The sequence below is a fragment of the Onychostoma macrolepis genome, chromosome 20, assembly GCF_012432095.1.
Source record: "Onychostoma macrolepis isolate SWU-2019 chromosome 20, ASM1243209v1, whole genome shotgun sequence".
NCBI lineage: Eukaryota > Metazoa > Chordata > Actinopteri > Cypriniformes > Cyprinidae > Onychostoma > Onychostoma macrolepis.
Window position 1 is genome coordinate 2375557 of NC_081174.1, and position 12803 is coordinate 2388359.

The following is a 12803-nucleotide window of genomic DNA, read 5'->3' on the forward strand; positions in this document are numbered from 1 at the left end:
CTTGTCATTATACATTATTATTATTATTATTATTTATGTCCTCATTTGTCATAAAAACGCACACACACACACACACACACACACACACACACACACACACACACAAACACACACTGTACTGAGCTAACTAAATGAAGACAAACTACTTTGGACTGTTTTTATGTAAAGATATTTATATTGACTAACCATATAAATAAATAAAATTAACTGTAAAAAATAGTTTTTAGAAAAAGCATAATACTGTGTGTGTGTGTGTGTGTGTGTATATATGAAGAGTTCAGATGCAAAAACCTCCAAGTCCGTCTGAGATTTTATCAGTGGCCTGTCTTTAGGTTCAGTAATTTCACTTCAGTGGCAGAGAAAAGGTTAGTAGTCAGTTATTGAATGAGTTATTTAAAAAAAAAAAGTCTAATGTTGTTTTCATAGAAGCCTGATAAATATGCTCATTTAAAAAGAAAAATCTCAGACAGACTTAAATATATAAATCATTATATTATTAATGAATTGTTTTTCCAAATGTAGATGAGGCTTTGTCATATTAGTTCATACAGTATGTGAGGTCAGATTTAACAAACAAAACCCACATTTACACAGTCACTTTGTTTGAGAACATACCAAAGACGTCTTGTATATAATTCTGATTATAATTATTATACTACATGTCTTGGAAGAGAGGTTTTGTTATTAGCTCAATTATGGGGACAAATTGTAAAGCTAAGTGCATAGCTCAGTAAAGACGCACACATAAATGCTGGTGTTTCTTAGTTCTGTAGCCAGTGTGTAATTTACTGAACGACAGCAGTTTTGCTCCTGACGTGATGACAGACAGGAGGAAGGCTTGATGTGTTTCTCTCTCTTCAGGGTGGCGGGCTGAGGTTGATTGACAGCAGCTCCGGGGTCGCGGTGTATCCGTTCTCCACAGCTGAGCACAGGATAGATCTCCTACCCGAGAGCTTTCAGCATCACGCCTCAGGATTGACCGTCAGTAAGAGAGACTTCCACAGCGTCCTCAACAACATCCAGCGTCTGCTGCTCCGGGCCTCCTACGCTCAGGAACACAGCGCCATCTACAGGTGCGCTGCAGCACCCCACACACACACACACACACACAGAGACGCACACACACAGAGAGAGACGCACACGCGCACACACACACACACATTTGTTTTTGTGAATTGTGGGGACATTCCATAGGCGTAATGGTTTTTATACTATACTTACTGTATGTGCTATTGCCCTACACCAACCCTACACCTAAACCTACCCCTTACAGGAGACTGTCTGCTATTTCAGATTCTCAATACACTCCATTCTGTGTGATTTATAAGCATTTTGAAAAGTGGGGACATGGAGTAATGTCCTCATAAATCATCTTCTCCTTGTAATACCTGTCATACCCATGTCATTATACAAATTTGTGTCCTCATTTGTCACAAAAACGAGCGCGCGTGCACACACAGACACACACACACACACACACACACACACACACACACAGACACAGACACACTCACTCACACACACACAGTCTGGTCAGCTATCCTTGTAGGGACTCTCCATAAGCGTTGGTTTTTATACTGTACAAACCGTATTTTATATCGCCCTACACCAAGCCTACACCTAACCCCACCCCTTACAGGAGACTTTCTGCATTTTTACTTTCTCAAAAAAAATCATTCTGTATGATTTAGAAGCTTTTGTACCCATAGGGACCTCAATTTAGGTCCCCACCGTGACACGAGTCCCTATGAGTCTGTGTGTATTCAGGTTTAAGTCCCCACCAGGATATATAAACCTGTACACACACACACACGCGTTTGTTTGTTTCTGTGAATTGTGGGGACTTTCCATAGACTTCTATCACTTTTATACTGACAAAATGATATTTTCTATCCCATAACCCAACCCTAACCCTAAGCCTACCCCTTACAGAAAACCTGTTTGCATTCTTACACTTTCAGATAAACATCATTTACTATTTTTAATCATTTTTCCCTCGTGGGGACTGCAGTCCACACAATGTCAAAAATTTCAGGTTTTACTATCCTTGTCCACACACACACTCAAACCACAGGTCAGCATTTAGTGGACTGTGACTCAGAGCCAGAGCACAGATTGGTTCCATCTAGAATTCAAATCATTTATCATGAATTGGAATTCTGAACATTTACTTCATTTGTCTGAAGGCAACACAGAAGCTGCTGCAACATGCATTTATTTAAATGTATATATACAGTGGTGGCCAAAATGATTAGAACACTGGTATTTTCAGCTGCTAAAAATGGGTTTAAATCAGTTATTTCTATCTTCTGCTGTAGTGTGTCTGTAGGAAATATCAGTTTACATTTCCAAACATTCATTTTGCCATTAATTGTAATAATGCAGTGAGATTTTTGTGCTCCACACAGAGATCTGATCTGATCATCATCAGTCTGTCTGGAGTAACATGAAGAAACAGAACAAACTGAGACAGACTAAATCCAGAAGAACTGTGTCTCCAAGACCTGCAAAGCTCCTGAGAAACTCTGCTCAAAAAAGCTGCTTTAAATGCTAAGGATGCTCACACCAATTTAGTTTAATTTAGTTTATAAACCTATTTATGACATTATTTTTGACAGCACCCTCATTTTCAGCATTTTTACACAAGTGCCTAAAACTTTTAACAGTACTGTAGTTTTGCAGGAAGGTTTCTTGAAGCGTCTTGGAGACACAGTTCTTCTGTTTCTTCATGTCGTTCCAGACAGACTGATGATGATCAGATCAGATCTCTGTGAAGAGCACTGGCTGATGTCAGACAAAAATCTCACTGCATTATTACAATTAATGGCAAAATGAATGTTTGGAAATGATTTATGCTAATGTTCTAATAATTTTGGCCACCACTGTATATTTACACATAAATCACTATTTACCTTAATGTGTCTGCTTCTTGTTTATTCTCATACACAGCTGACAGAAAACAAGATGCACACAGATTGTCATGACAACAGCAAAGTTTAGGGTTTGATGTAGCATCTGATCAAATCTAATATTGCATCTGTTTTACCACAAAACATAAATAAATAAAATACTGGAGAAATCATCTCTCTTAGACTTTTTTGAAGTATTTGACTGTAAACCTGAGATTTGACGTTATTCACAAGGGTTTCAGCATCCGTACGACATAGCAGTCACTGAACACTTTACTTTCAATAGGGCTCATGCATAAGAAACTTCAATATTCTGTAAAACAGGTCACATTGTTTCCGGGCTTTTGTATGTGCTTTGTTCAATATGGATCTGTTTCACTAAAGATGCATTCAAAGGAGATACCAAAGATGATGACCAATGTCTATCACATATGCAGACTGATATCTAAAGGTTTTTTTTTTGTTTGTTTTTTTTACTTTTCTCTAACATTCAGATATTAAAACAGCAATGATAAAAACAGCTAGCTAGGATAACTGGTTGGTAACACTTTGTTTCGATAGTCCACTTTAGACATTCTACTAACAGTAAGTAATTTTGCAACTACATGTCAACTAGCAGTCATTAGAGTATTAGTAGACTGTCTGCTTAATATCTACTAACACTTTATTTTGATGGGTCCACAACATACAACATACTGACTATCAGAAACTTTGCAAGTATATGTCACCGTATTCTACTAACACTAAACCTACCCTACTGAGAGTTAGTAGACATGTAGCTGCTAGTTAATGAGAATTAGTTGACATGTAGTTACAAAGTTACTTATAGTTAGTAGAATGTCTAAAGTGGACTATCAAAATAAAGTGTAACCAACTGGTTACCTTAAAAAGTGAATACTGTAGATATCGCCATCAGTTCACATTGCTGTTAACACTTTCTCCGATGAGCGGATGGATGTGTGAGCCCTTTTTTCCTGTTTGATCAGGTGATGCTGGACATGTACACCATTACCCACAGATCAAGGAAATCACAACCAAATGTGTCCTGTCCTCCACAGATTATTTATTTATTTTTTATTTTTTTTACCAAAACCTACAAAGATCCTCAGGGCCACAGTATCTATCATGTTAAATGGGAATGAGCATGGGAAAAGATCGTTCTGTCATTAATTACACAGCCTTGTGTCATTTCAAACGACTTTCTGTGGAACACAAAATACATTTTACACATTGAAATTGTGTTTTGGTTGCTCTTTTCCATGCAGTTACAAAGAATAGGGACTGGACACCATGAAACACCATAAAATCATCATAAACGTATTATTATTATTATTATTATTATTATTAAAGTAATTCATACAACTTTATTCTAAAACTTCAGGAGTCATATAATGCTTTGTATCTCAAACTGAGCTAAAAGTCTTCCTTCACTGATCAGCTTTTGAGAGCACATCGTTGAGTTCAAACTCAAGAACTGGATCAGTTCAACTTGGGAACAAATCATTCAGACTGGTTTTGTGAACTGAAGTCAAAAAAACAAATCTTCCATGAATTCAGCATCATTTATTCTTTAATAAGCATTGCAAGGCAAGGGTGGACGTTAAGGTTTTCAATAAAGAAGTAAAGTCAAGAAGTTTCCAACTTTTTCTGGGAATGATTTGGAAAGTTGATTGGAAACCCCTGCTATAGACCATAGATTGGTATAAGCATTAGAGGTGACAAAGGTAACACATGCAATTATTAAAATGTTTAACACCGTTAATGCATTTATCTGTGATAACTGGTTCATTCTTTTCTCTGTTATTTTCAATCAGATTTTGAACTGATTTGACATTTCACAGCAATCAGAGCCACTCGAGTGTCTGTCACACACAGAGTTCATTTATTTATAATCAAGCCTAGACGTTTAACTACAGTCAAGTTATTTGTACTCTTTATATGGTTAAATATAATCTTCACTGAAGCTCAACAAGAGAAATATCACATCTGTCATTCATTCAGTAGAAATGTTAATGTGAACTCTAGCAGAGCCCTGCTGTGTCAGGAAACCTCTTTATTATATCATTATATTATATTATATTATGTTGTGTTTGTATTTCAGCATATGTTTTAATGCAGTTTGAGGAATACAGAATATGTGGTAACACTTTATTTTGATGGTCCCTTTTGAACATTCTGTTGACTATAAGTGACTTTGCACCTACAGGTCAACTAACTCTCATTAGAGTATTAGTAGATCGTCTGCTTAATGTCTGATAACTCTTTATTGTCTCCCAACAGACATTCTACTGACTATAAGTAACTTTGCAAGAACATGTCAGCTTATTCTAACCCTAACCCTACCAGTCGACTAATACTCTACTAACACTCTAGTGAGACTAAGTAGATATAGGTACAGTCAACAGAATGTGTTAAAGGGACCATCAAAATAAAGTGAATAGGTTTGTGCAAGTGAGATGAGTAAAGAGCCACTGCATGAATTCCCACAAACAGCCGGACCTAATTATTACACCAGGCCTGTTATTAACTTCACGCATTAACTCTTTAGCTACAACTGAATTATGCGATTAATCACAATTAAGCATTGTAATCAATTGACAGCCCTAATAGCAGTATCCTGTGCAGTGATGTGCTCTCTCTCTGTCTGTCTGTCTCAGGTTGGGCCGTGTGAGCATGAGTGTGGCTGCTGAAGGCTCTGGCAGCGGTGTTAAGGCCCGCGCTGTGGAGGTGTGCCAGTGTCCTACCGGATATGATGGCACTTCCTGTGAGGTAAGCCAGAAAACATAGCTACATACGCTCTTAAAAATAAAGGTTCCAAAAGAGGGGTTTCACAGCAATGCCATAGAACAGCGGTTCTTAATCCTGGCCGTCGCAACCCCCTGCTCTGCATATTTTGCATGTCTCTCTTGTTTAACACACCTGATTTAGATAACCAGATCGTTAGAAGAGAGCTCCATGAATTAACTGTGTTCCCATTGACATGTTCCCTACATAGTGTTTACTGCTCTCTAGTCCCTGCACACGGGAAATCGGCTGAAGTTTACGTCACTTAAAAACACAGATTTGCACCATACCACTGTCTGCAGTGTCTCCACACACAGACAAAACTTACTCCAGAAGTGTGAAGGGTTATTTAACCGTAATCATGAGATTTGCATAGAAGTCACGTCTCGCGCACTGTAATACCCTTTGAATGGAACATATACGGTTCTTTCGAACTGGAATCATGGCATCCTGTGATGTCCATTGAAGAACATTGTTATTAAAGGGTTAGTTCACCCCAAAATGAAAATTCTGTCATTAATTACTCACCCTCATGTCGTTCCAAACCCGTAAGGAACACAAACTAAGATGTTTTTGATTAAATCGGAGAGCTCTCTGACCCTCCCATAGACAGCAATGCAACAAATGCAACCAAAATGGCGGAAGACGTAACTCGGGGGAGAAGAATGGTTGAGTAAATTGTTATTTTTGTTTTCTTTGCGCAAAAAAAAGTATTCTCGTAGTGTCGCAAAACTGAAGTTGAGCCACTGATGTCACATGGACTGTTTTACCGATGTATTTACTACGTTTCTGGACCTGGGAACATTTCAGTTGCATTGCTCTCTATGGGAGGGTCAGAGAGCTCCCCGATTTCATCAAAAACATCTTAATTTGCGTTCCGAAGATGACCTAAGGACTTACGGGTTTGGAACGACATGAGGGTGAATAATTAATGACAGAATTTTCATTTTGGGGTGAACTAACCCTTTAATAATCTAAAGAACCTTTTACCACTGTATAGAACGTTTTGTGGAATGAAAAAGTTCCATGGATGGCAAGGTTCTTGATGCCAATGGAACCATTGATGCCAATAAAGAACCTTTGCTTTTAAGAGTGTATAACAAGATATAAATGAGTAGGAGATGCTCTGATGTCTGACACGGGAGAATTTAGACCCTTCTCTGAAAGCTGACAGAGATTGTAGTCAGTGTTGGGGGTAACGCATTACAAGTAAGGCGAGTTATGTAATCAGATTACTTTTCCCAAGTAACTAGTAAAGTAATGCATTACTTTTTAATTTAGAAGGCAATATCTGATTTACTTTTTCAAATAGGTCACACCAGTTACTGTGTTTCTCATGTGTTGACGGACAGCTCTGGTGTTGCCATGTTGAGAGAAATCAGGAGTAAGAACATGATCTTACTGTAATTCTAGACTAAATATCAACATTATTTACTCATCTCACCTGCACAAAAACACATTCAGTGTTCCTCACAATCAATAAAAACAGTCACATGCAAACTCAGAATATTATACAAACATACAATAATTAAATATGTTAAATAAGACAAATATAATTTATGTATTTAATCGCATTTTATTAACCAATGTCTTTGCTACTGACCTTCGATGATCCAATTCAACCACACTAATAAGCAAAAATGACACATTTGTGTTTAATTTTTGTTGTTGCTGAATAGTGTTGAAGATGCCTAAATAGAGTCGTTAAAAGTAAAAAGCTAAGCATATGACATTAATAAACTACACTGCGGTCACATGACTTAACCACCACTAAGCCTTAACAACTCTTTATATTTTCGCTGAAGATTAGAATGGTTTTCAAGAGCATGATTATAAACACAACAAGGCTCTTGAGCTGATGAGTTTTCCTGTTCTTTGTGAAGTTTAATGTCTCAGACAATCTCTGCAGTGCCATTTAGATACTTGTTATCAACCGCCTTTTTCAAGACAAGTAAAAGCTTTTTAAAAATCACAAGAGGTTATTACTGAAGTATTTTATATTGTAGAATAAAACGTGAAAATATCTTGAGCTTGTGTTCACCACTGACCTATTTCAGGCATTTAACCAAAAACCCACTGACTTCAGTATAGAACCAGAAGCACTACAGTTTAACTAATTTCTGGGTTTTATTAGCAAAAAAATGTGTTTAATCCCACAATAGTGACCGTAAAAAAGATTTTAATTTATAAAGCTCTAAAAACCTTACTGACTGATGTTTTAGTGCACTTCCTGTAAATATGGAAAAAATAAAGAGTCTCAATTAAATATGTGCAGTTTCACATGATTAGTGCAAATTGTCACATGACCAGAGCAGTTTATTTCCTGTTTTCACCATGAGAAGATTATGGCTGCATCAAAGATTTTTGGTCCACATTATCTTTAAGGTGTCTAGTATTAATATATGAATTCACATATATTCAGTTTTGTTGAGTGTGGTCATAGAGTGAGTAAACATGATGGTCACAATAGTGACCGGTGAGATAACTGAACTTAAGTATATAATATAAATCCAATTGCAGTTGTTAGTGAAAATTGCAATAAAATGTTGCAATGACAAAATATTACACTAAATTAAAAGTTCAAATATTACAAATAAGTTACAATATTGATGTTGTAATACTGGTAGCACTAATATAAAAATTTGATGATGCATTTTATAAAAAAGTAACAATTTTGAAATACGTTGATGGTTATATATACAGTGGGTACGGAAAGTATTCAGACCCCCTTAAATTTTTCACTCTTTGTTATATTGCAGCCATTTGCTAAAATCATTTAAGTTAATTTTTTTTCCTCATTAATGTACACACAGCACCCCATATTGACAGAAAAACACAGAATTGTTGACATTTTTGCAATTTATTAAAAAAGAAAAACTGAAATTTAAGGGGGTCTGAATACTTTCCGTACCCACTGTGTATATATATATATATATATATATATATATATATATATATATTTTTTTTTTTTTTTTTTTATTTTTTTTTTTTTTTGTCTTTATCTCAGTATTCCTATCAATGTTGTATAAGTTTTTTTTTTTTTACATTTTTTATGCATAATAGTAACCCTAGAATGTGATCAAACAGTTTAAAATAGCTGGGCTAAGATATATAATATTTTTATGACTGCAGAAATATGTTAATTCAGTATACACATAATCCCACCGGTCACAGTTGTGACCGACCATAAAACTAAAGTTTTCACACACTTTTCCAAAAAAAATGTCAAAAAATAATTATTGATTATTTCAAAGGGTTACTAATGACACGTCATTTGGAAATTGTCATGTCTGGGTAAAATTTGGGATTAAACGGGTTAAAATTTATGTTCATCCAAAATGAATACGGATTATTTCACAGATATAAACGGAGTGGAGTATACTGTACAGATCACGCGTTTATCTGCTGCAAACAGCCTCAAACAGGACTCTGTCTTCAAGGGTTCCACCTGGTAAACTGGCAAATCCAGAAACTGTTGTTGCCCAGAGGTGTTTATTGAAGCCGGTCGGTGTGTTTTAAACAGTGTCCCAGTGGACCGATGCACTGACAGTCAGGTGTTCCTCATGCTCCTCCTGAGTCAAACCCTGATCAAACTGTATTAGCAGGGGGATGAATATCTAGTTTGTTTCAGGGCGTGTGTGTGTGTGTGTGTGTGTGCGTGCGTGCATGTGTGTGCAGGGGTGGCTGACTGTGTTGAATCTCTGGGAGATGCTTTCTCTCTGCATAAGTGTCTCCTCTATTAAAGCTGCAGTGGTTATTGATTTCTGAGTGAGCAGATTTTTATGCTGATGTGAGCAGGTCCCACTGGCCAAGAGACAGAATGAGACTGTGATCCTCTCAAACGCAGGATAAACCTTCCTGTCACATCACCAAAACTCAAAGCTCAAATCACACACACACACACACACACACACACAAACATACACACACATTTACTCGGCTAAATGAGGACACACCAGAGAAAAGCTCATTGTAATGACTACAGACTAAAATCATAATAGAAAGTATTTATTTTCTTTATTTTAAAATGTTCTACTGAGGCAGTCCACAATCAAGCAACACATCAAGCACACTTGAGTTTCTGTTTAAACTATTTGATGATCTTTATGTACTGTATGTGTGCTGATCCATTTTTACACCATCAGTCAAGGTTTAGAATAATTAAGATGTTTTTTAAAAAATGTTTTTGACAGAAGTCTCTTCTGCTCACCAAGGCTGCATTTATTTGATCAAAAAATACAGTAAAAGCAGTAATATTGTGAAATATTATAGCAATTTAAAATAGCTGTTTTCTATGTGAATATCTGTTAAAATGTAATTGATTTCTGTGATGCGCAGCTGAATTTTCAGCATCATTACTCCAGTCTTCAGTGTCACATGATCTTCAGAAATCAGTCTAATATGCTGATTTGCTGCTCAAGAAACATTTCTGATTATTATCAATGTTGAAAACAGTTGTGCTGCCCAATATTTTTGTGGAAACTGTGATGCATTACATTCTGAAGTTTGGGGTAAGTATGATTGAATGTAAGAAAGAATTTATATTTATAATTTTGTAACATTTACAATATCAAAATATTATTAGCATATTATTGATTTCTGAAGGATCATGTGACACTGAAGACTGGAGTAATGATGCTGAAAATCCAGCTTGGATCACAGAAATAAATGACATTTTAACAAATATTCATTTTCACATATATTCACAGTTATTTTTAATTGTAATGATATTTCACTGTTTTTGCTGCATTTTAGTTAAATAAATGCAGCCTTGGTAAGCAGAAGAGACTTCTTTCAGAAATATAATATTTAAAAAAAAAAATTTAATTACTCCAAACTTTTGACTAGTAGTGAAGGTCTAAATTAAATCATGTAAAGTGATCATGTCTCTGCAGAGGACTGGAATTAAACCACTTAAATCAAATGGATCACATAAAGACTGTCTTTATGAAGTTTTTGAAGCCTCAGAGTATTGGTTGCATGGACTTTGAGTAGATAAACAAAAATGATGTGTGATTATTACAGTTTTTTTCAACTGCTTACACACATTTTCAAAACTTTGCCTCTTTTTTTCATCTCTTTGCAAAATGAAGCACTGCATTGAAAAAATCACAAACACATCTCAAAAGCAAACATTTGCAAACACCTTTGCCATAATATTAATTCCTGTTAGATTTTTGTGTGTTACATAGAGAATCGTGTGTTGTGTTTTGCAAAAAGTGTTTTATGAAATTTAAAGCAAAGTCAAAGGCCAAGAATTAGTGTCTGGTTTTGCAGATTTGGTGTGTGCTTCTGCTGTTTGAGTGTCAGCTTTCAGAAATTGTGTGACAAGTAAAGATTTTGGGCCCTATTTTAACGATCTAAGCACATGGTCTAAAGCGCACAGTACAGGTACACTCAGGGTGTGTCCGAATGCACTTTTGGTATAGTTTAAGGACGGGAAAAACGGTTGGCGGGCCCGGCGCATGGTCTAAAAGGGTTGTCCCTATTCTCTTAATGAGTAATGGGTGTGTTTTGGGGCATTACGTGCAATAAACCAATCAGAGTCTCATCTCCCATTCCCTTTAAGAGCGAGTTGCGCTCGCGCCATGGCGGATTCGCTATTTAAACGGCAGAATTGTCTCCAGAGAGCAAATGGATCTGCTCATGCGCGAGCAAATAGGTAGGCTAATTCTGATACATGCAATGACTATCCATTATCTATCCACATGTATGACATTTTTATATTTATGTAGCCTACACAATAATATTCTTTGACACTGTAATATTTGGCATGTTTGTGTGCTGCTGCTGCGTCCTGTGTGTAATAAGCAAAGTGAACGCGCGTTGTGGACCTGGCCAGAGGCGCATTTTCTACTAACGCGCTCTTTAAATAACGAAAAAAATATTGCGCCATTGACTTTAGACTTTAGCCCAGGTTTGAGTTGGTCTATGGCGCAGTCTATTTTCAGTTCCTCAAAATAGCAATGCACCAACAATGTACCTGAACACACAAAAAATGCATTTGCTATTTAAACAACGTGAGAAAGCAGGATGGGAAAATGATAACTGCATCGGGCTGAAACTAGCAAAAACACTTGCGCCGCATTGCTCCAGGTGTATGATAGGGCCCTTTGTGTGTAAGCAGTTGAAAAAAAAAAATAAAACTGTAAAAATATCTTCATTTGTATTTTGAAAATGAACAATGGTCATGCATGGTCTAGAAGGACAGGAGGGTGGGTATAATGACAGAATGTGTATTTTCGGATTAACTATCCCTTTAAATGTTCCCTATGTGTCTCGGCTCAGTGTTGGGAAGGACGGGCCGCTCTGAGAGTGACGGGGTCAGCAGGGTCACTGAAAGACAGCAGGAAAACCAGTATGATGTTTATCGCTGTAGTCATTTCCAATATCCACTTCATATTCAGCATGTGTGTGTAAGATCTCTGCAGTCAGCGGTTCTAGTGATCCGCCTACCTAGACAGCACATTTAGGCATCCCCGATGCGAAGGCTGCTCTGAACTGCAGGTAGCACAATTATTCTGCCTCATTAGATATCGTGTTTTGACCAAATTCTAAGGCAGCATTGCATGAATTCTCCAAGAATAAGTCAATCCCAAAATGCAGTGAGAGGGTCTGTTGACCGTCATTTGAAACCCACTTCATACAAAGGCTGATACTAATGAATGCCAGTTCTGCAAATTTGATATTGTTACACATGATTATGCCTCACTAATTACCAATTTTAGAATGAAAACTAAAATGAACTATGTTTAAAAATGTGTAGTATGTGTATCAAAAATGTAAATGTATAGCACTTTAACAATAGCAATAACCAGACCAAAAAAATTTTAAAAGCTTAAAAGTAATTATTAAAGGTTTCGTTTAATAAAGAGATCATGGGTTTTCACTTTGTTTAGCATTTTGTTTTATAGAAACAAGTATGATTAAAGGTGCATATGGTTTGAAAATGCTTGTTTTTAAAGGCCCATCAAAATCTAAATCTGAAGTCAAGCCACCGTTATTTCTATAGTGCTTTATACAATATAGACTGTGTCAAAGCAGTTTCACAGTAATAAACAAGAAAATAGCAGAATCAATTATGGAAAGTCAGCCATGGAGTTCAGATTC

General features: G+C 36.4%; 1 protein-coding gene across 5 annotated transcripts in view; it reads left to right on the plus strand.

The window, feature by feature from the left end:
* Positions 1 to 12803, plus strand: part of lama2 (laminin, alpha 2) — a 243370-nt gene that overhangs the window by 119317 nt on the left and 111250 nt on the right. For all 5 annotated transcript variants that reach the window (XM_058755242.1, XM_058755243.1, XM_058755244.1 and 2 more), the window contains exons 14-15: positions 862 to 1073; positions 5567 to 5678. In XM_058755242.1, coding sequence (XP_058611225.1) covers positions 862 to 1073; positions 5567 to 5678 — 324 coding nt within the window. The remainder of the gene's footprint in view (positions 1 to 861; positions 1074 to 5566; positions 5679 to 12803) is intronic.